Here is a 19,960-nt window from a genome sequence, read left to right on the forward strand (position 1 = left end):
GGGGGGGGGGGGGATATTCTGCAAGATCTTAAGGCTGAGCTCCCAAGTAGCGTAAACGCGGTGGAATTTACTCAATGAATTCTGTGCGTATATTCTGCACCATTTACAGAAGCAGCAAAGTGAATAAAATTTAGCAGCTGTGGGAAGGGGGGGGGGGGGTGATAAGTCAGTAAAGCCGTGTGAAACTTCCCAGGATGTAAATTTATTCTGTGTAGAGGTGTAGGTGTATGGCCCATAGACTTCAAAGGGGAGCATGTTCCACAACAGATTTGTTGCTGTTTTTACAGGGCTTACACTAAGGGTATGTTCACACGAGGGCGTCCGTAACGGCTGAAATTACGGGGATGTTTCAGCCTGAAAACATCTCCGTAATTTCAGCCGTAACGGCATGTGCAGGCGCTTGAACGCCGCATCAATTACGGGCGTAATTAGCGCTGCTATTCATTGGAGTCAATGAATAACGGCTCCAATTACGGCCAAAGAAGTGACAGGTCACTTCTTTGACGCGGGCGTCTATTTACGCGCCGTCTTTTGACAGCGGCGCGTAAATTACGCCTTGTGTGAACAGACAAACGTCTGCCCATTGCTTTCAATGGGCAGATGTTTGTCAGCGCTATTGAGGCGCTATTTTCGGACGTAATTCGGGGCAAAAACGCCCGAATTACGTCCGTAAATAGGCCGTGTGAACATACCCTTAATCTGCAATATGTGCAGCAAAAACCAAACTATTTGCTGCGGATCTCAGTGACAGATTTATCAGCGCTTTTTGGAGATTCCGCTGCAGATTTTCCATTGCGGAAATTCTACAGCGTATCCTGTGCAGGAACACACAATGTTTTTTGCTCCAGGTTTTATCAATAGCTGAAGGTGTTAACTCACTGGGGCAAGATTCAGCTGTCTGCAGATTTTTGCCAATAGAAAATGGTCATCCAAATGACACTTTCTAAATGTGCCCCTCTTGGTCTCAGGAAGAACCTCTACCAGTAATCCATCTCATCTAAGGTACTCCTTTTCACAAAATCAAAATTTCTGCTGTGGCCATAGCAATACATACATTTATTATTATTAATGCATTGAGTGATACCTGGATGCTCAGCTCTATATTTCAGGGCAAGTTATCTGGAGAATAATGAATAGGTCAACTGGTGTGTAATATGATATGTGAGGAATATCTATATTAAATGTCATCCCCCTCAAATCTACGATGTATATCTTATCCCAATGCAGGTAGAAGAGACAGCAGTCCAGAATGATGAAGACTTACAGCAGCGAGAGATACCAGCACTCTCTGGAACATGAAAGATGTGTCAGAACAAATATCGTCCTCCAGGGACTTGCTGTGTTCTGCAAGAGAAAGAAGAACGTAACGCATGAGAAAGGAAGAGACTTCTGAATACCTGGTGGCAACACAGACATGCATATGGTAATGGAGCTTTAGCCAACACGAAATAGGAGAAAAATATGGGAGTTTGTCCCCTTGGCGAATTCTACTGTGAATTTCATATAATGTTTTCCATAAATAGAAACTGGGGAGGGAACCTCCAGCTCACCTGACACACTCCAGTGTGTTGTGGATAGCACTCGGATCCTCGTGTCGGCACACGGCAGGCTAGCAGGAAGGGAAGAAATAGGATCCAGCGCTGAGTAGAATTAAAATGGATTTTCTGTTCCAAGTTTAATGGAATGGGTTAAAAGGAAGTCCAGTTGTATGTAGTCCTGGGTGTGTAAGAAGTGGAGGTAAGTGTCCTCGGGGCCTACGCGTTTCGGACGACTGCCGCGTCCTTAAACTTGGCTGTAGTGACAGCCAAGTTTAAGGACGCGGCAGTCGTCCGAAACGCGTAGGCCCCGAGGACACTTACCTCCACTTCTTACACACCCAGGACTACATACAACTGGACTTCCTTTTAACCCATTCCATTAAACTTGGAACAGAAAATCCATTTTAATTCTACTCAGCGCTGGATCCTATTTCTTCCCTTCCTGAATGTTTTCCATAAACCTATGAACATTCTCCGAAATTAAATGTATGCACTTAGGACTTAATATTTCTGAAGAATTTTTGGAATTCCACGTGAAACTTTAAAAAAAAAAAAAAATTGAGACATATTACAATAATGAACATTGTTTAGAGTCTATGAACTGGTGTGCATGTGAGTGGATCACCAAGGAAAGGTTCCCTTATCGGCAACACACCAGGTGCTGGTCAGTCATTGGTGGCAGTAGGTTACAACTGTGGGTTGAAGCAGTGAAAAGCGTCTTCCCAACTCAGCCAAGAGCGTCATCGTTGTCCAGCGAGTCAGTCAGCAAACAACTATGTAGAACCCAGGGAAGTTGGCAAAATCGACTTTGCAGAGTAACAAGGACATATCGCTTAAAGACCCTTTACACATTGTGTTTGCAGTGTACATTTATCGCATGCGCTGGGAAAGCTCCCGACGTTTATGTTAGATGTAGCCATAGAACCCCATTTACCCGGAGACCAAAAAAAAAGAACAAAATTTGTGTCGTTCTGGCGTCTTTCATGCTGGCATACCGTTTTTTTTTCTTCTGTATGGAGTTGTGTAATTACGCTATTCCATACAGACGTATCTGGTAAAAAAAAAAAAACAGCACGGTATACGTTTTTTTAAACGAAAGCCTGTTCACTTTTGGGAATTCTGTGATTTTGTGGGCAGCTAACCGTGACGCACAGAGGCTGTACGGATACTGTCATCTGGCCGTACCCTATTCAATAATGCAGCTGGTCCAAGCTGGGACTCCTGTGAATTTGAGGCCTTGGAGTACAATAACTCAAGGATGCCCAGTTAAAACGTTAATAAAGTGGAGTTTTACCATGCGCCAGTGTGAGATCCATTACCAATGCATAGGTCAAGGAACCTTCTGTAACGCAAAACTCCCAACACAGTATATGACAAACTCACATTTAAAATGGTACAATATTACGTTTAAAATTTTTATCACTGAAGTAGGTTCTCTTATCCAGTGCAGCGTGAATAATTGACAAATGTTAAAAAGGGGTTTTGGCAGATTACCAAGCACCATGATTTATTTGTTTCTCTATTAGCCAAATCAAAGAGCTGTAAAAAAAAAAAAAAAAAAACTCCTGCGCTGGCAAAATTGGTACTTGAGGTGCTATATTTAGGTCTGTTATTTGTCTCTGTTAAAATGGACATCCTCACTTTTTAAAGGACCCATGATGTATATGACTAATCTGTTTTAATTGGTCTTGTAACAGACCCGTTTCTGGTTTTATACCAGGTGGAACAGCAAAAAAAAAAAAAAAAAAAAAAGGAGGGTCTTCAGAAGTCCAGTCAACATGATCTACTGATGTGTCATAGCTACATGTTACAAGTCCATTGATTTCCAGAACAATAAGGAACATTAAATTTTCCTTACTCATTCTGTAAGTGACGTTGATTCTTCGGATCTCTTCTGATGAACGAGAAGCCAAGATTTCAATAAGACAACCTTCATCAGTTCCTGCTCCCTACAAAAAGAAAGACAAATACATTTTTAGAGAGCAGAGTGAGACACCATAAGACTGGGAAACTAGAGAAACGAATTCTAAAGAACCACCATCCATCTATAAAGAACATTTACACATCCACTTTTAACTGCATAATAATGTCTTCTGTATGTCGTTATAGACAATAGTAGTCTGTCTTAGGTCATGGAATCACTTTTGAGCAGTCTGTATTGCACTTTTTATACTTCACTTTACAATCTGTCTAGAAAGTCGTAAGTCTGGCTCTGAAGGACACATTTATAGATGTACTGTAGAATATGACGCCCCATCACGTGTCTTACCTTCATTGCTTTCTTTAGTTCAAGCACATCATACAGTGTTATTGGGGTGAGCAGGCCCAGGATCACTTTTTCAAAGTTTCCGGTGAGTTCAGATTTTAAATCATCCTCTAAGTCCTATTAAAAAATAAATAAAATATACGTACATTAAAAAAAGTTTAGTTGTAAATTAAAAAAGCCCAACAATGTAAATATAAGTAAAATGACTAGGAAATTGCGGTTTTACAGTATATTTGTGCAACAAGTCATGACATTTAGCATCTTATTCCTCTTGTGATGGTTAGTCAGCACAGACCCTCAGCATTTCACAAGAGTTCCTATTAACATCAGTGATTCCAGTTTGTATGCACACTGTATAGCCTCCGTGTGTTCACGTGTGGTTGTCATGTCTGATGGAGGATATATAGTAGGATTGGGGAGATAACATGGAGTTTCATTCTACAGTCTGAGGTTTTTGGCAGCTGCCACTATAAAAAAAAAAACCTTCATAATATTAAGATCAAATCTAGAAATGCGGACATATATTTACTGCACCATGTAATCTGCATATTGGCAAACATAAGTTAGATGTGCCGCCTAGAACTGCTCTGTAGGTTACATACCTAGGCTTTCATTTACTAGGTGCAAGGATTCAATTTGGTGCCTAGTACTGCATATAAAATACCTTGGCCAAGGCAGAGTGACTTGTTGGAGCCCCTCAGAGTACATGCCCCGATTGACACCCCCAGCTTCGCCCCTGTGTCCCAGTTCTATTAACTGCTATACTGACTAGTCATGTTTTTTAGGTGTACACACTTGGGTATGTATTTACAGATTGACTATATGCATAGGTCTTGGGATACTTACCCATGTGTAATTGGACATTTAATAGGCATATTTATACAGGCTATAAAGCATTATATTTATTTATATTAATCTGCAGCCAGTAGCTGGAGAGCGTTGTCTGACTGTAAGGACCAGATTGATCGTAACTCTGAATTCAGACAACTGGGTTATAGGGTATAATTTTGACTATTGAGTTTATCTGAACGATACTGGAGTAGAAGGGCCATTCAGGAACTGAACTTCCTGGACTTGAACTCTGGACTCTCCGGTCTTGCTTCACAGCCTTTACTGCTCTGCTACAGAGAGCCTTTATTTTTCAAGCTTTTTCCTGGCCATGGGTTTGATGCTCCTGGTCAGGGGCGGATTATAATGAGGGCAATATGGACAAGCACCCTAGCCCGAGGCGGAGAGGGCCTAATGCCTTGTCCCTAGTGGTGTAGCTATAGGAGTCGCAGCAGTCGCATTTGCAACCCTGCCGCAAAGCCAGAGGGACCCACGGCCTGACATCTCCTCACAGTTACTGTAGTAACTAGGCTACAGAGGAATATATCATATCTGGTATAGGTCCCCTCACTAGTAACCTCTCCCATTTTATAGACCTACACCTTCAGCCTATTGTCTTGATTGATTATTTAGATCTACGAGATCTCTAGAACATACAATTTAATTTTTGTTTTTATTAACAGCAGATGTGTCTGCCTTATACACCAATGTTTCCCACGAAAAAAGTCATCAATTAAGACATTTTTTAACCTTAGATCCACACATCCCATGTGCTCAATACGATTTTCTTTTAGATTGTATAGATTTTATTCTGAAGCATAATATATTCTCCTTTACCTCAGATTTTTACAAACTGAAAAGGAGGACGTGCCATGAGCTCTCGCTTTGCCCTGTCCTATGCAAATTTATACATGGGCATTTTTGAGGATTGTTTTATCTTTGAGAAACTTGTTTAGTGACATTATTTTATTTTACAGTCGATCGTGACGTTTTTTTTTTTTATTTGGAATGGGAATGAAGCCGAGGCATAGTCTTTTATTATGTTTTAAATAATAATGACTTTGGACTTTTTTTACTCACAATTACTCCACCTCTTCCATAGACTTTTTAGACCATATCATCAGCAAAGACACCAAGGGTGCTTTCATCACCAGTACACATTTTAAAACTGTAGACGTTAATAGCTATTTAGGTTTTAAAAGAGCACACTACCCTTTCTGGCTCAGGAACAGTTTAGGCGAATTAGAAAGAACTGTTCCAGCAATAAAAACTTTAGCTCGGAATGTAGAATTCGAAAGAAACGTTTCAAAGAAAAGTATTTTCCACATAGTCTTATTAAAGGAGCTATGCTGAAAGTATCCCACCTCACCCATGACTCGGTCACAATTGTATTACTACTTTTAACTCTGGTAGTAAAGCCTCTATGAACATCATAAAAAACATTGGCATATCCTTAAAAGTGACCCTTAGCTTAAAGAGGCTCTGTCACCAGATTTTGCAGCCCCTATCTGCTATTGCAGCAGATCGGCGCTGCAATGTAGATTACAGTAACGTTTTTATCTTTAAAAAACGAGCACTTTTGGCCAAGTTATGACCATTTTTGTATTTATGCAAATGAGGCTTGCAAAAGTACAACTGGGCGTGTTTACAGTAAAAGTACAACTGGGCGTGTATTGTGTGTGTACATCGGGGCGTTTTTACTTCTTTTACTAGCTGGGCGTTAGGAATGGGAGTGTATGATGCTGACGAATCAGCATCATCCACTTCTGTTCGTTAACACCCAGCTTCTGGCAGTGCAGACACACAGCGTGTTCTCAAGAGATCATGCTGTGACGTCACTCACTTCCTGCCCCAGGTCCTGCATCGTGTCGGCCACATCGGCACCAGAGGCTACAGTTGATTCTGCAGCAGCATCAGCGTTTGCAGGTAAGTAGCTACATCGACTTACCTGCAAACGCCGATGCTGCTGCAGAATCAAATGTAGCCTCTGGTGCCGATGTGTCCTCGCTCGTCCAACACGATGCAGGACCTGGGGCAGGAAGTGAGTGACGACACAGCGTGATCTCTCGAGAACACGCTGTGTGTCTGCACTGCCAGAAGCTGGGCGTTCTGAAGAGAAGTGGATGATACTTCTCGTCAGAACGCCCAGCTAGTAAAAGTAGTAAACACGCCCCGATGTACGCACATAATACACACCCACTTGGACTTTTGCAAGCCTCATTTGCATAAATACAAAAATGGTCATAACTTGGCCAAAAATGCTCGTTTTCTAAAAATAAAAACGTTACTCTTATCTACATTGCAGCGCCGACCTGCTGCAATAGCAGATAGGGGTTGCAAAATCTGGTGACAGAGCCTCTTTAAAGGAATTCTCCCTGACAAAGCAACAATTACATACAGGAGGTCACAAACACTTTGCAATATTATAGCACCTGGTAGACTTGATATAAAAATGAAAATGTCATATTTTACTTCCTACTGTCTGCGGCTCTTTCCGTTGTGGCCATCAAAGGAGTTTGTGCTGCACCAACATTTTTCATAGGTTTCAGGTCTATTTTGATAGGTGAAACTTTTCCAATTAAAACCATGATGAACTGTAGAAGTGATTTTGTCATATCTTTTGAAATGCCCATGCAACCTACAGTACGTGGGGAGAACCACGCAACAATTGCGATGCCGAATCAATAAACACTGATATAACACTAAGGGGGGATTCACACGAGCGTGTATTCGGTCCGTGCGGGCCGCGTGGTTTTCACGCGGCACGCATGGACCAATACAAGTCTATGGGGCAGTACAGACAGTCCGTGCTTTTTGCGCAGCGTTTGTCTGCTGCGCAAAAAGCGCGACAGGTTCAATAACTCTGCGTATTTCGCGCATCACGCACCCATTGAAGTCAATGGGTGCGTGAAAAGCACGCAGGTTGCACGGAAGCACTTCCGTGCGAACCGACTGAAACAGCGCACCAGCTGTCAAAAGGATGAATGTAAACAGAAAAGCACAACGTGCTTTTCTGTTTCCGAACATCCAAACGGAGTGTCTTTGCGATGAGCGAAGCCGGACAAGCGAACCGAACGTCACCGGGTTCGGCCGAAACCGGCAAAAAAATTATCGGTACGCGACGTCAGGAGATAGTCACTGTCCATGGTGCTGAAAGAGTTAAACTGTTTCAGCACCATGGACAGTGACTTCCGATCCCAATATACATGAACCTGTAGAAAAAAAAACGACGTTCTGACTTACCGTTAACTCCCGGCTTCTTCCTCCAGTCTGACCTCCCGGGATGACAATTCAGTTCAAGTGACAGCTCCAGCCAATCACAGGCCAAGCACAGGCTGCAGCGGTCACATGGACTGGCGCGTCATCCAGGGAGGTGGGGCCCGATGTCGAGAGGCGCGTCACCAAGGACGCGTCACCAAGGCAACGGCCGGGAAGTTCTCGGTAAGTACGAACTTTTTCTTTTTTTTCAACAGGTTTTTCGATATTGTGTTCGGCATTCACTGTCGAGGGTGCTGAAAGAGTTAGCTCTTTCAGCACCTTGGACAGTGACGGGCGTCGACTAGCCTCATCTCTATGATGGCGGCTGCGCGAAAATCACACAGCCGCGCATCAGACACGGATGACACACGCAGCTGTCAAATGGTTTTTGTGCGCGCAAAACGCAGAATTGTTTGCGCGCGCAAAAACGCAACGTCCGTCTGTATCTCCCCTAACATTGTTTTTTTTTTAAAAACAGCATTTCCCAACATTGTACTGCAGTACAGAATTGTGAATTTAGGAATGTGTCAGTAACTCCAATTGTATATTTTTCTCCAAAAAATGTTAACGCCCTATTCACACGACAGGGATTCTCAGCCGCGTGACGGACGTTTTTTGGACGGCCGTCACATGGCCACAGAAGGAATAGACCCCAAATTGGGTCACACGGACTATAAACTGTCCCGTCAAAAAATGGAATATGCTCTATTTTGGGCTGTTCTCCCGGCCGCACGGCTCCCATAGAAGTCTATGGGGCCGTGTAAATCACGGCTGCCACTTGGATGTGATCCAAGTGACGGCCGTGCTTCCTGACGCTCGCTCTCTCCTCCTAGTGCGAAGTGCATGTGAGGAGATTTTATTGCTCCCTGTAAGAGCGGAATCCCTAATCCCAGGCCACAGCGGCCGATGCTTTGGCCAGTGATTCCGCTCCAGGAGAAGTCCCTGACGTCACTGTCCATATATGGACAGTGACGTCAGGGACTTCTCTTGGAACGGTCCCCTACAGTGGCGCTATCTACAGAGGGCAGTGTGTGGCCTGATCTACAGAGGGCAGTGTGTGGCAAAAAAAATTGACAAATTAAATTCAGCAGTTTTTAAAACGGACAGGGAAAACAAAACCGGATACAAAACGGGTCAAAATCGGCCGTTAAAAACAAACACGTTTTTAAATCGACCGACACTCGGACAATGTCGTGTGAATGGAGCCTTACAGATTTACCAGATTGAGGTGAGAAAATTTCTGAATATACAAGCTATTGTGTCTACAGCCCGTGGGTCTCAATGACATTACCGAAACCTCATTGGATTAAATCTATTACCGGTCATACCACATGATCGCTCTCTAAGAAGTAAATCCTTCTGTTTTAAATACATATATGCACATTCATTTTATCATCTTTATTGTAGCGGTTTATTTATTTTGTATATTTACACAGACCCTTGTTCCGCTTTTTAAATAATTTTATTGCTACACAGCTGTATATACATCTTCTGAATTTTATCGGTCTAAGGCCGGATTCACACGAGCGTGTGCGCTTTGCACGTGCAAAAAGGTCCACAAGAGCTCAGTGTGTCAGCAGCATATGATGCGTGGCTGCGTGATTTTCGCGCAGCCGCCATCATTATGACACTGTTTTTATGTTTGTAAACAGAAAAGCATGTGGTGCTTTTCGGTTTTCAGTCATAGTTTCGACTATTGTAGCGCAATGCGTCCGTGTGCGGTTTTCACGCACCCATTGACTTCAATGGGTGCGTGATGCGCGAAAAACGGGCAAATATAGGACATGTCGTGAGTTTTGCGCAGCGGACATACGCTGCGTGAAAATCACGGACAGTCTGACCGGACCCCATTGACTAAGATAGGTCCGTGCGATGCACGGACGTATTATACGTTCGTCTGAATAAGCCCTAACTATGTGTGATGCAATTATCGCCAACCGATAGCACCGATCACTTTATATTGTATACTAGGGATGTCACGATACCAGAATTTGAACTTCGATACCGATACTCCGTTTAGTATTGCAATTTCGATACCAATTCGATACTTTGCCAACAGTAATAAAAATAAAAAAAAAGTTCTTGCATTTTCTGATGTGAGGCGCGTGGTGTGATGAATTTAACCTCCACATGCCTCACATGAATAGTAATTAACCCCATCATGTTTCTCAGTCATAATGGGTTAATATGTAAGGTACATGATGGTGTTAATTACTATTAATGTGAGGCACATGGAGGTTAAATTCACACTTTTTCCCCCACAATAAGTGATAGAAAGCAGTTTTTATTTTTTTTTTACAGCGTACACATCATAAATGATGCCAAAAAAATTGATGTGCAGGTTATTACGGCCGCGCCAATACCCAATATGTGAATATTTTATGTATCGAGACTTATTTCAATGTTTATTGTAAAAAAGGTGTATGTGTATTTTTTATTTTTATTTAACATTACTTTGTTTTTACTTTATTTTTTTAAACTTTAACCCCTTTTGCACGTTAATGACCAAGGATTTTTATTTTTTTTCGCGGTCGCATTCCATGAGTCGTAACTTTTTTTTTATTCCGCCGACATAGCCGTATAAGGGCTTGTTTTTTGCGGGACGAGTGTATTTTGTATTTGCACCATTTTTAGATTCTTAAAAAAAGTTAATCAATATATTCTAGGAGAGAATTGAAAATAAATCAGCTATTCAAGCATTGATGATTTTCACGTTATAAATTTACGCCGTTTAGTATGTAGCGTAAATAACATGTTAACTTTATTCTATGGGTCGGCACGATTGCGGGGATACCAAATATGTAAAGGTTTTATATGTTTTCCTACGTTTGCACAATAAAAACCCTTTTAGAAAAAAAATTACTTGTTTTTGCATCGCCGCATTCCAAGAGCTGTAACTTTTTTATTTTTCACTCAATGTGGCCGTATGTGGGCTTGATTTTTGTGGGCCAAGGTGTAGTTTTCATTAGTATTTTGGGGTACATAGGGCTTATAGATTAACTTTTGTTTACATTTTTATGGGGGGGGGGGGAGGGGAGAAGAGAATTTTGGCCTTTTTTTGTGTTCATGTTATTGTTCAAGTCGTTACGATCGCGGGGATACCATATATGCATGTGTTATTTGTTTTAACACTTTTTAAATAAAACCACTTTTTTGGAAAAAAAAAAAAGTAGTTTTATTTTATCTGGACTGTAATTTTTTTTCACAAACTTTAACCGTTTTACATTTTTTTTTTTTTAGTTCCACCAGGGGACTTCACTATGCGATCTGCTGATCGCATATATAATGCTTTGGTATACTTAGTATATCAAAAGCATTATTGCCTGTCAGTTTAAAACTGACAGGCAATCTATTAGGCCATGCCTCCGGCATGGCCTAACAGGCATTTGCTGAAGACAGATCTGGGTGTCTTTGTTAGGCCCCAGGCTGCCATGGAAACCAGACGGCGACCCGCGATTTCTTTGCGAGGGTGCTGATGGGGTGACAGAGGGAGCTCCCGCCCTCTGTCCAACACATTGGATGTCGCTGTTGACAGCGGCATTTAATGGGTTAAACTGCCGAAATCGGAGCGCGCTTTGATTCCGGCAGTTGCAGCAGGAGCCAAGCTGTGTATAACAGCCGTGCTCCTGCCGCTGATCGCGTGTGTACACTGTCAGTACCCGCGCAATCAGAGTACGGATATATCCGTCCTCCTGCGCGAACTAGCAGCTGCAGAAGACGGATATATCTGTCCTTCGGCGTTAAGAGGTTAATGTACTGGCATATATCTATATTACAGTACATTAGCCTGTGTACTGATAGGTATGTCCCAACAACTGCCTGTGTACTAAGTATGCCCTAGCAACAGGAATTATGGTAGGACAGCCCTGGGGTCCTTCAATGGACCCTGGGCTGTCTGCCCATGTATGGTATGTCCCTCAATTGTGTCACAGGAATTCCCTATGACGCGATCCAAGGGGCATCCCCCCTTCTAATTTTCCCCTGAATGCTGCAGTCCGCTGTGATCGCAGCATTCACGGGAATAACAGCGGAGAGGAGAGGCTTCTCTGATCTCCGCCAACCGGGCTGCGGCTGTGTAATACGGTCATTGCCCCGCTCCTGACAGGAAGTGCGTGCGGTCAGCATGAGGAGAAGCGGCCGGCGCTGCACTAATGAGCGGTGGTTCAGGCACTGAAGACAGAATATGGGGGTGTTTTGCAGTGCGGCCACCATGTTCTGTGCCGGCCGCATCACATCATCCTGACCCCGCGCACTTCCTGTCAGGTGTAATGGCAGGAAGGAGGTGAAGGGAAAGTGAGCCCTAATCTACCCACCGCCCTGTCCCTGCCTACTTGCAACGACCCGCCCTAGGCGACGAGGTACAACTGGGCGGCGGTCCCTACGCTGGCTAAGTGCACAGGAATACAAACAGGGAACACGCAAGGGAAGGGGCAGTAGCCACGGAACGCCACGAGGAAACGGGGCGGCGAACGAACAGTCAGGACCAGGACGAAGTGAGTACACCCGAGCAGGCACGGAGACAGAAGCAAGCCAGGGCAAGCAAGCAGGTCAAGCAGAACTGCAGCAAGGCAGAAGCACGGCAGAAGCAGGCTGGAGCAAGCAGCAGTGGGGCCAGGAATCCAAAAGAATTACAAGCACTGAGGGAGAGCACAGGGCAGGTAATAAAGGGCAGGGGGCGGAGCTAACTCCGAGAGACCAGGCCGCGATAGGCTCTCCCACTCCTGAGCCTGCCACCCTGGTTGGTGGGAGATGGTGTCAGTCGAGCAGGTCTGGCCTCAGGTGTGGATTGATTAATCCCAGGAGTATAGCTAGATGAAGTACCTGGCAGATCCCTAACATCAGGACTCAGGAGCGCAGCAATGACTATCACACAGCCGCAGCCCCGCTCTCATACATTCATGTGTTACAATACTGAGCTGTGCAGCCGTACATCTAAGTATCGAAATACATGAAAGAACGGTAGTGAACCGTTTGGGGATGCACAGTATCGAAACCGTATCTAAGTTTCGTTCCTATTGTATACCTACTAATGTCTCCAATTAGACGTAATCCATTTCCTTCTTGAAAATGCCTTCAATGGGAAGGTGAAACGTTGCCTGTATGTTGGGTGAATAAATTTTGTATTTTTCTATACCATCGGAGTGCTGCCTCTTCTTTTGGATTGGGATGATTTTCTTTTGTCCATCCCTTTTAAATCGTACTACTGCTTTGTAGCACGAACACATTTTTTAATTGTAATAACATCCATTTTTTTTTTGGGTCTTTGCTCTTGTATTGTAAAACTACTGACTGTTGATTTGATTTTTACCTTTGATTGGTTTTACTACATGCTCATCACCCACTATCACCCTGTCAGTGAGGGCATCATTGGTAGTTTTTTTCTGCGGTTTTTAGTTTGAAATAATCAGGGAGTCCTATTTTGTCTGTATATATGACACACGTTTGCTGTATATTCTTAAAACTTTTCGCCTGAGTTAGACAAGTGCGGTGTTGAAACACGCAGCCATGCATTAAAATTTTCCTTATTTTACCAATATTAGATTCAGCCTTTATGACATTAGCACTTTCATTTAAATCCATATGTTTTTTACCTTTCAACAGAGAAGAAGAGGACCGAGTGCAAGAGCGAGGAGGGTAATTATGAGATTATCTGCTGGGCCCTGTATCTAATCCATAGTTGCCAACAGTCCCGGCAAAACACTGTCAAGGACGTGTCCCGGCAACTGCCATATTCAATTATATCTGCGTCCTCAGGGTGCAAATACAAATCGAATACCATGGCAGAGCAGAAAACGATCCTCTCCCTGCCCTGTCATTCACTCCTCCTGGAGCAGAATCCCCAGCCAGAGCGTTGCCGACGCTCTTGCCGGGGATTCCACCCCTGAAAGAGCCCCTGGCGTCCCGATCAATAGACAGTGACGTCAGGGGCTCCTCCAGGAGCCGACTGCCCAGCCAGACAGTTGCTGACGCTATGGCCGGGGATTCCACTCCTAGAGGGAGCCTCAAGGGCGCTATCTACAGAGGGGTGTGTATGGCACCATTTACAGGGGATACTATGTGTGTGCACGCGCACTGTGGGTGTGTGAGCGTGACTTTGTTTTACAGTGTATAGTGCCATTATATTCAGTATTCAGGGGCAGTGTATGGTGCAGTTATAATCCGATGCGCAGTGTGTGGCACCATGTGAATTTTATCTTCGTTTATAGGTGCAGAAATGTTGGAAAAATTAGGAACTGAAGACATCTGGGTGGCAAACTCTGCAGAAATAAGTAGTGGCCGGGAAACCAGTCATGGAGGTCTGGACCGGATGGAGTAGAAAAGAGAAAAACGAACGACTAGAATCTGAGGAGAAATCACCTATGTGTCACTAAATTTGAATGTTTATTTTCCAACTGACTGCGTTTCAGCAGTTCTGTAGCCACTATGATCTGCAGCAAGATGATGGGCGGTAGAATTTTTTGTGAAACACCAACTCCCAGCATATCCTAACCATTGTTCACGGTGCAAACTTGTATAGCAGGGGTTAAGCTAAATTTTCAAAAGATCTCTGTACGGAGCTGTATTTGTTCTGGTGCTGTATATATGTTCGGAGCTTTGTTCTGGTGGTGTTGTATATACAGCTCGGTCCAGAATTATTTGGACAGTGACACAGTCTTAATGATTTGGGCTCTGAATGCCACCAAATTGGATTTGAAATGAACCAACGGAGATGCAATTGAAGGGGTTGAACAAAAATATCCTGTGAAACGTTTAGGAACTGCAACCATTTTTCTACACAGTCTCCTCATTTCAGGGGCTCAAAAGTAATTGGACAAATTAACATTACCATAAATAAAATAGTTTTTTTTATAATCCTTTGCAGGCAATGACTCCCTGAAGTCTGGAACCCATGGAAATCACCAAACGCTGGGTTTCCTCCTTTGTGATGCTTTGCCCGGCCTTTACTGCAGCAGTCTTCAGTTGTTGCTTGTTTGTGGGTCTTTCTGCCTTAAGTTTTGTCTTAAACAAGTGAAATGCAGCTCGATCGGGTTGAGATCTGGTGATTGACTCGGCCATTGCAGAATATTCCACTTTCGCAGTATGTTTTGGGCCATTGTCCATCTGTACTGTGAAGCGACGTCCAATCAACCTTGCCGCATTTGGTTGAATCGGAGCAGAAAGTATATCCCTGAACACTTCAATATTAATCCTGCTGCTTCTGTCTTCAGTCACATCATCAATAAACACTGGTGACCCAGTGCCTTTGGCAGCCATATATGCCCATGCCATCACACTACCTCCACCATGTTTTACAGAGGATGTGGTGTGCTTTGGATCATGAGCCGTTCCAAGCCTTCTCCATACTTTCTTCCTCCAATCATTCTGGTACAGGTTGATCTTAGTTTCATGCTGTTCCAGAACTGGGCGGCTTCTTTACATGTTCGGCAAAGTCCATATGGCCTTTCTATTTTTGAGGCCGATTAATGGCTTGCACCTTGTGTTGAACCCTCTGTATTTGCGGTCATGAAGTCTTCTCTTTATGGTAGACTTAGATACATCTACTTCCAGGTGAGTGTTCTTCGCTTGGGTAGAGGTTGTGAAGGCGTTTTTCCTTCACCATGGAAAGGATTCTGCGATCATCCACCACTGTTGTCTTCCGTGGACGTCCAGGCCTTTTGGAGTTCACGAGATCACCAGTGCGCTCTTTTTTTTTCAAGAATGTACCGAACTATTGATTTGACCACTCCTAACATTTGTGCAATCTCTCTGATAGATTTCTTCTTTTTTTCAGCCTAACGATGGTCTGTTTCACTTGCATTGAGATCTCCTTTGACCTAATGTTGTGGGTTCACAGCAATAGCTTTCAAATGCAAATGCCACACCTGGAATCAACCCCAGACCTTTCACCTGCTTAATGGATGATGGATTAACGAGGGAATAGCCCATTAAACAGCTTTTGAAATAGTTGTCCAATTACCTTTGGTGCCTTGAAAAAGAGGAAGCTACATATTAAAGAGCTGTAATTCCTAAACCCTTTCTCAAATTAGGATGTGAGTACCCTCAAATTAAAGCGGAGCGTTTGCACTTTAAGCCCATATTAAGGATATAACTGTATATACAATAGGTTTTGGTAAACCACTAAAATGCCAAAACTTGTCACTGTCAAAATAATTCTGGACCTAACTGTACGTACGTTATCTTAAGGTAAATGTAGATTTAAAAACAGACTGGTTCTGTAAGGTTATATTCACGAACAGCAGATTTATTTTTCGGAAAACAAACATTTTAAAGCTCCTGACCTCTTTAGGGTCTCAAAGTATTCTGCCTTTTTTCTTCTGTACGGCTCATTCTGCTTTTACAGCGAATTCAACACCGTGCCAGATCTGTGGCCGCCTATACAGAAATCTGCAAATATATGGTACAGTGTTTTCAGAGTTCTGGGGAGCCTCAATTTGTGAACTGCCCGGGGCCCATGGTACCCTTAATCCACCTATGCTCTTGGTAATTAGTTATGGATTGCACCTGCTTCACATTTCGCCATCTTTAACTTGACTCTTAACGCATTAAATACACAGTGGCAAGTACCATATTTTTTTGGGCTATAAGACGCAGTTTCTAGCAAGAATAAATCTTGCTAAAAAGTCCCTGCGTCTTACAGTTGGCAGTCAAGGACCCGGCAGCGCTGGGCCCCCTGACCACTCCTCACTTAACCCATTCCCGACCCATGATGTGCCGGCACATCATGGTGCCGGTATGATGTTTGGAGTGGAGCAGGCTCACGCGCTGAGCCCACTCCATACACTGCAGGTGTCAGCTGTGTTTTACAGCGGACACGCTCCTCTAATGGCCAGGAACAGCGATGGCGCTGTTCCTGGCCGTTAAACTAGTTAAATGCCACTTTCAATAGTGAACACAGCATTTATAGGGGTCTTCCCATGATGGACATTTATGACATATCCACAGGATATGTCAAATGTTAGACATAGATAGTAGTTACAGAAACAGTGTAACTCGCTGAACTACGTGCTTTTCGACACCCCCATAGAACTAAATAGCAATTACAGAAACAGCTTAGCATGCAACACTGCTTCTGTAACTGCCATTCACTACTATGGGAGTTACGGAAACAGCGTAGCTCAGCGAGATACGCGGTTTCCGTAACTCATCCATGTATGGCAGTTTATTGTACCAGCGATCTAATGATCGATGGTTCAAGTCCCCTAGGGGAGCTTCTAAAATGTGTAAAAAATAAAATAAAAAAGTTAAATACATTTTCAGGAGTGTAAAAAAAAAATATTAAAAGTTAAAAAAAAAAAAAAAACCCTTTCCCCATTTTTCCCCAAGCACAATGTAAAGCTGCGTCCGTAAAAGTCTGATCTATTACAATATAGCATTATTTGACTCGCACGGTGAACGGCGTAAAAAAAAACAAAACCCCAGAATCGGGGGTTCTGGATGACGACCAGAGAAATCCTCAGCCTGGGTTCACACGACCTATTTTCAGACGTAATGGAGGCATTTTACACCTCGAAAAAACGGCTCCAATACGTCGGCAAACATCTGCCCATTACTTTCAATGGGCTTTACGATGTACTGTGCCGACGACCTGTAATTTTACGCGTTGCTGTCAAAAGACGGCTCGTAAAATTACAGCCTCGTCAAAAGAAGTGCAGGACACTTCTTGGGACGTTTTTGGAGCAGTTTTCTCATAGACCTCAATGAAAACCGTTCCAAAAACGGCCAGAAAAACACAAGTTGCTCAATGTCTGAAAACCTTGAAAACCGCTCCGTATTTTCAGACGTTTTTTGTTAAGTGTGTGAACATAACTTAGACTCCACATCTGAGGTTAGCCTGGGCCAACACAATTACAGCTATTCCTTATTCCAGCCTGATGCATTACAACTCCATGAAATTAAACAAACTCTGCGTTACCACTGTATTATTGTGAACGGCCTCGTTGCCTCTCCTATTGGATTCCAGACCTGAGAACCAGCTTTGTTACATGTGTACATACTAAAGAGGCAACCCATACGACTTCGGAGATCTCTGGATAGAGTGGACCAGCCCAGGTTAGCCTCATTAGTCAGGGTTGGTGAGTACCTGTGCAGGGATCCCCTCCCTGCAGGTCCCATCAACATTAGAAAACAAGGGTGTGGGGAAAATCAGGCCAAGTATCACAGAAAGGATTATTAATTTTTCCTGTCTCAGGTGGTTGGGGGGGGGGGAAATCAACAGCACCAGAATGGTGCCCCATTTTAATTTTCACCACAATGCCCTCTTTCCTTTATGTATGTCAACACTAGAGTATCTACAAGTAGATAAGAGACACGTAGCTAATTTACTTTCTATATCAGAGTCTAGTCTGGTTCTTTCCTTTTTTAGTGCGGCACAGGGCGGTTTTGTGTCTGGGGGCAAGTCGTGTTAAAGTTTTTTAAAGAGGCTATTTTTAAAAAAAAACCAAAACCAAACATTTGAACTGATTGATAAAATCAACAAAACAGTTTGTGAATGGAATACTCTAATGCCACGTTCACACGGCATATTTAAGTGAATTTTAGAGTGAAAAACACTTGAAATGTGCATGAAAACAGCTTCTAATTGATTTCAACTGTAGTTTGTATAAGGGTATGTTCACACGAGGGCGCCCGTAACGGCTGAAATTACGGGGATGTTTCAGCCTGAAAACATCCCCGTAATTTCAGCCATAACGGCATGTGCAGGCGCTTGAACGCCGCGTCCATTACGGACGTAATTGGCGCTGCTATTCATTGGAGTCAATGAATAACGGCTCTAATTACGGCCAAAGAAGTGACAGGTCACTTCTTTGACGCGGGTGTCTATTTACGCGCCGTCATTTGACAGTGGCGCGTAAATATACGCCTCGTGTAAACAGACAAACGTCTGCCTATTGCTTTCAATGGGCAGATGTTTGTCAACGCTATTGAGGCGCTATTTTCGGACGTAATTCGGGGCAAAAACGCCCGAATTACGTCCGTAATTTAGTGCGTGTGAACATACCCTAAAAGGTGTATGTTTAAACTGCTGAATTAAAAAGAAAAAAAAAAAAAAAAAAAAAGCCTCTTAAAAATACGCTTCATAAAAAAGTGACATTCATTTCTAGAAGCATTGTAGAAGCTGATTTTCCCCATTTCCCATTGACACATCACAAAACACTTCCAAAAAAATGCTCCAAAAACACTTGCAAAAATCTCTGGAAATCAGCCTCGGATTTTTCAGCCTTCGGGTATGTTCACACGCGGAGTCAAAAACGGCTGAATATTACGGAGTTGTTTTCAGAGAAAACAGTCTGATTTCCAGCAGTTTTTGAGGGTGGATTCAGACGAACGTGAGCGTTCTGCGTGCGTGGCAGCAGCTAGTCAGCTCCGTGTGCCCTGTTCATATGGATGCGCGGGTGCGTGCTTTTCTGTTTACATTCATTCTTTTACTGCTGTTGCGCGAATAACGCTTATCCCACGGAAGTGCTTCCATGGGGCATGCGTGATTTTCACGCACCCATTGACTTCAATGGGTGCGTGATGTGCGAAAAACGCCGAAATATAGAACATGTCGCGAGTTTTACGCAGCGGACTAACGCTGCGCAAAAAAACACGGACTGTCTGCACTGCCCCATAGACTTGTATTGGTCTGCGCGAGCCGCGTGAAAACCACGCGGGCTGCACGGACGCAAACCCCGTTCGTGTGAATCTGAAGCTGAAAAGGTGCTTTTTTTAGGCTTTTTTTTCTGGACGTTTTTGCAGCTGTTTTTCCATGGACACAATGAAAACCAGCTCCAAAAACGTCTCAAAAAGAGACCTGCTCCTTTTTACAGGGTGTTTGTTGTACGCAATGTTTTCCTTAAAACTGCGGCGTAAAAAATGCCTTGTCTGAACGAAACGCCATTTTTCCCATTGAATTCAATGGGCTGATGTTTGTAGGCACCTATCTACACAGTATCTGAACATACCCTTAGGATATCACGCGCAGTCAAAAACGGCTGAAAATTACAGAGCCGTTTTCAGAGAAAACAGCCTCTGATTTTCAACAGGCATTTTTGAGGCAGTTTTTCTATTGACACAAAGAAAAACAGCT

General features: G+C 43.4%; 1 protein-coding gene across 2 annotated transcripts in view; it reads right to left on the reverse strand.

Moving 5' to 3' along the window:
* Positions 1–19,960, reverse strand: part of ANXA4 (annexin A4) — an 84,305-nt gene that overhangs the window by 17,850 nt on the left and 46,495 nt on the right. For both annotated transcript variants that reach the window (XM_075858518.1, XM_075858519.1), the window contains exons 5-7: positions 3,808–3,921; positions 3,397–3,487; positions 1,265–1,344 (exon numbers count right to left, since the gene is read on the reverse strand). In XM_075858518.1, coding sequence (XP_075714633.1) covers positions 1,265–1,344; positions 3,397–3,487; positions 3,808–3,921 — 285 coding nt within the window. The remainder of the gene's footprint in view (positions 1–1,264; positions 1,345–3,396; positions 3,488–3,807; positions 3,922–19,960) is intronic.

Source organism: Rhinoderma darwinii, chromosome 3 (assembly GCF_050947455.1).
Source record: "Rhinoderma darwinii isolate aRhiDar2 chromosome 3, aRhiDar2.hap1, whole genome shotgun sequence".
Taxonomy (NCBI): domain Eukaryota; kingdom Metazoa; phylum Chordata; class Amphibia; order Anura; family Rhinodermatidae; genus Rhinoderma; species Rhinoderma darwinii.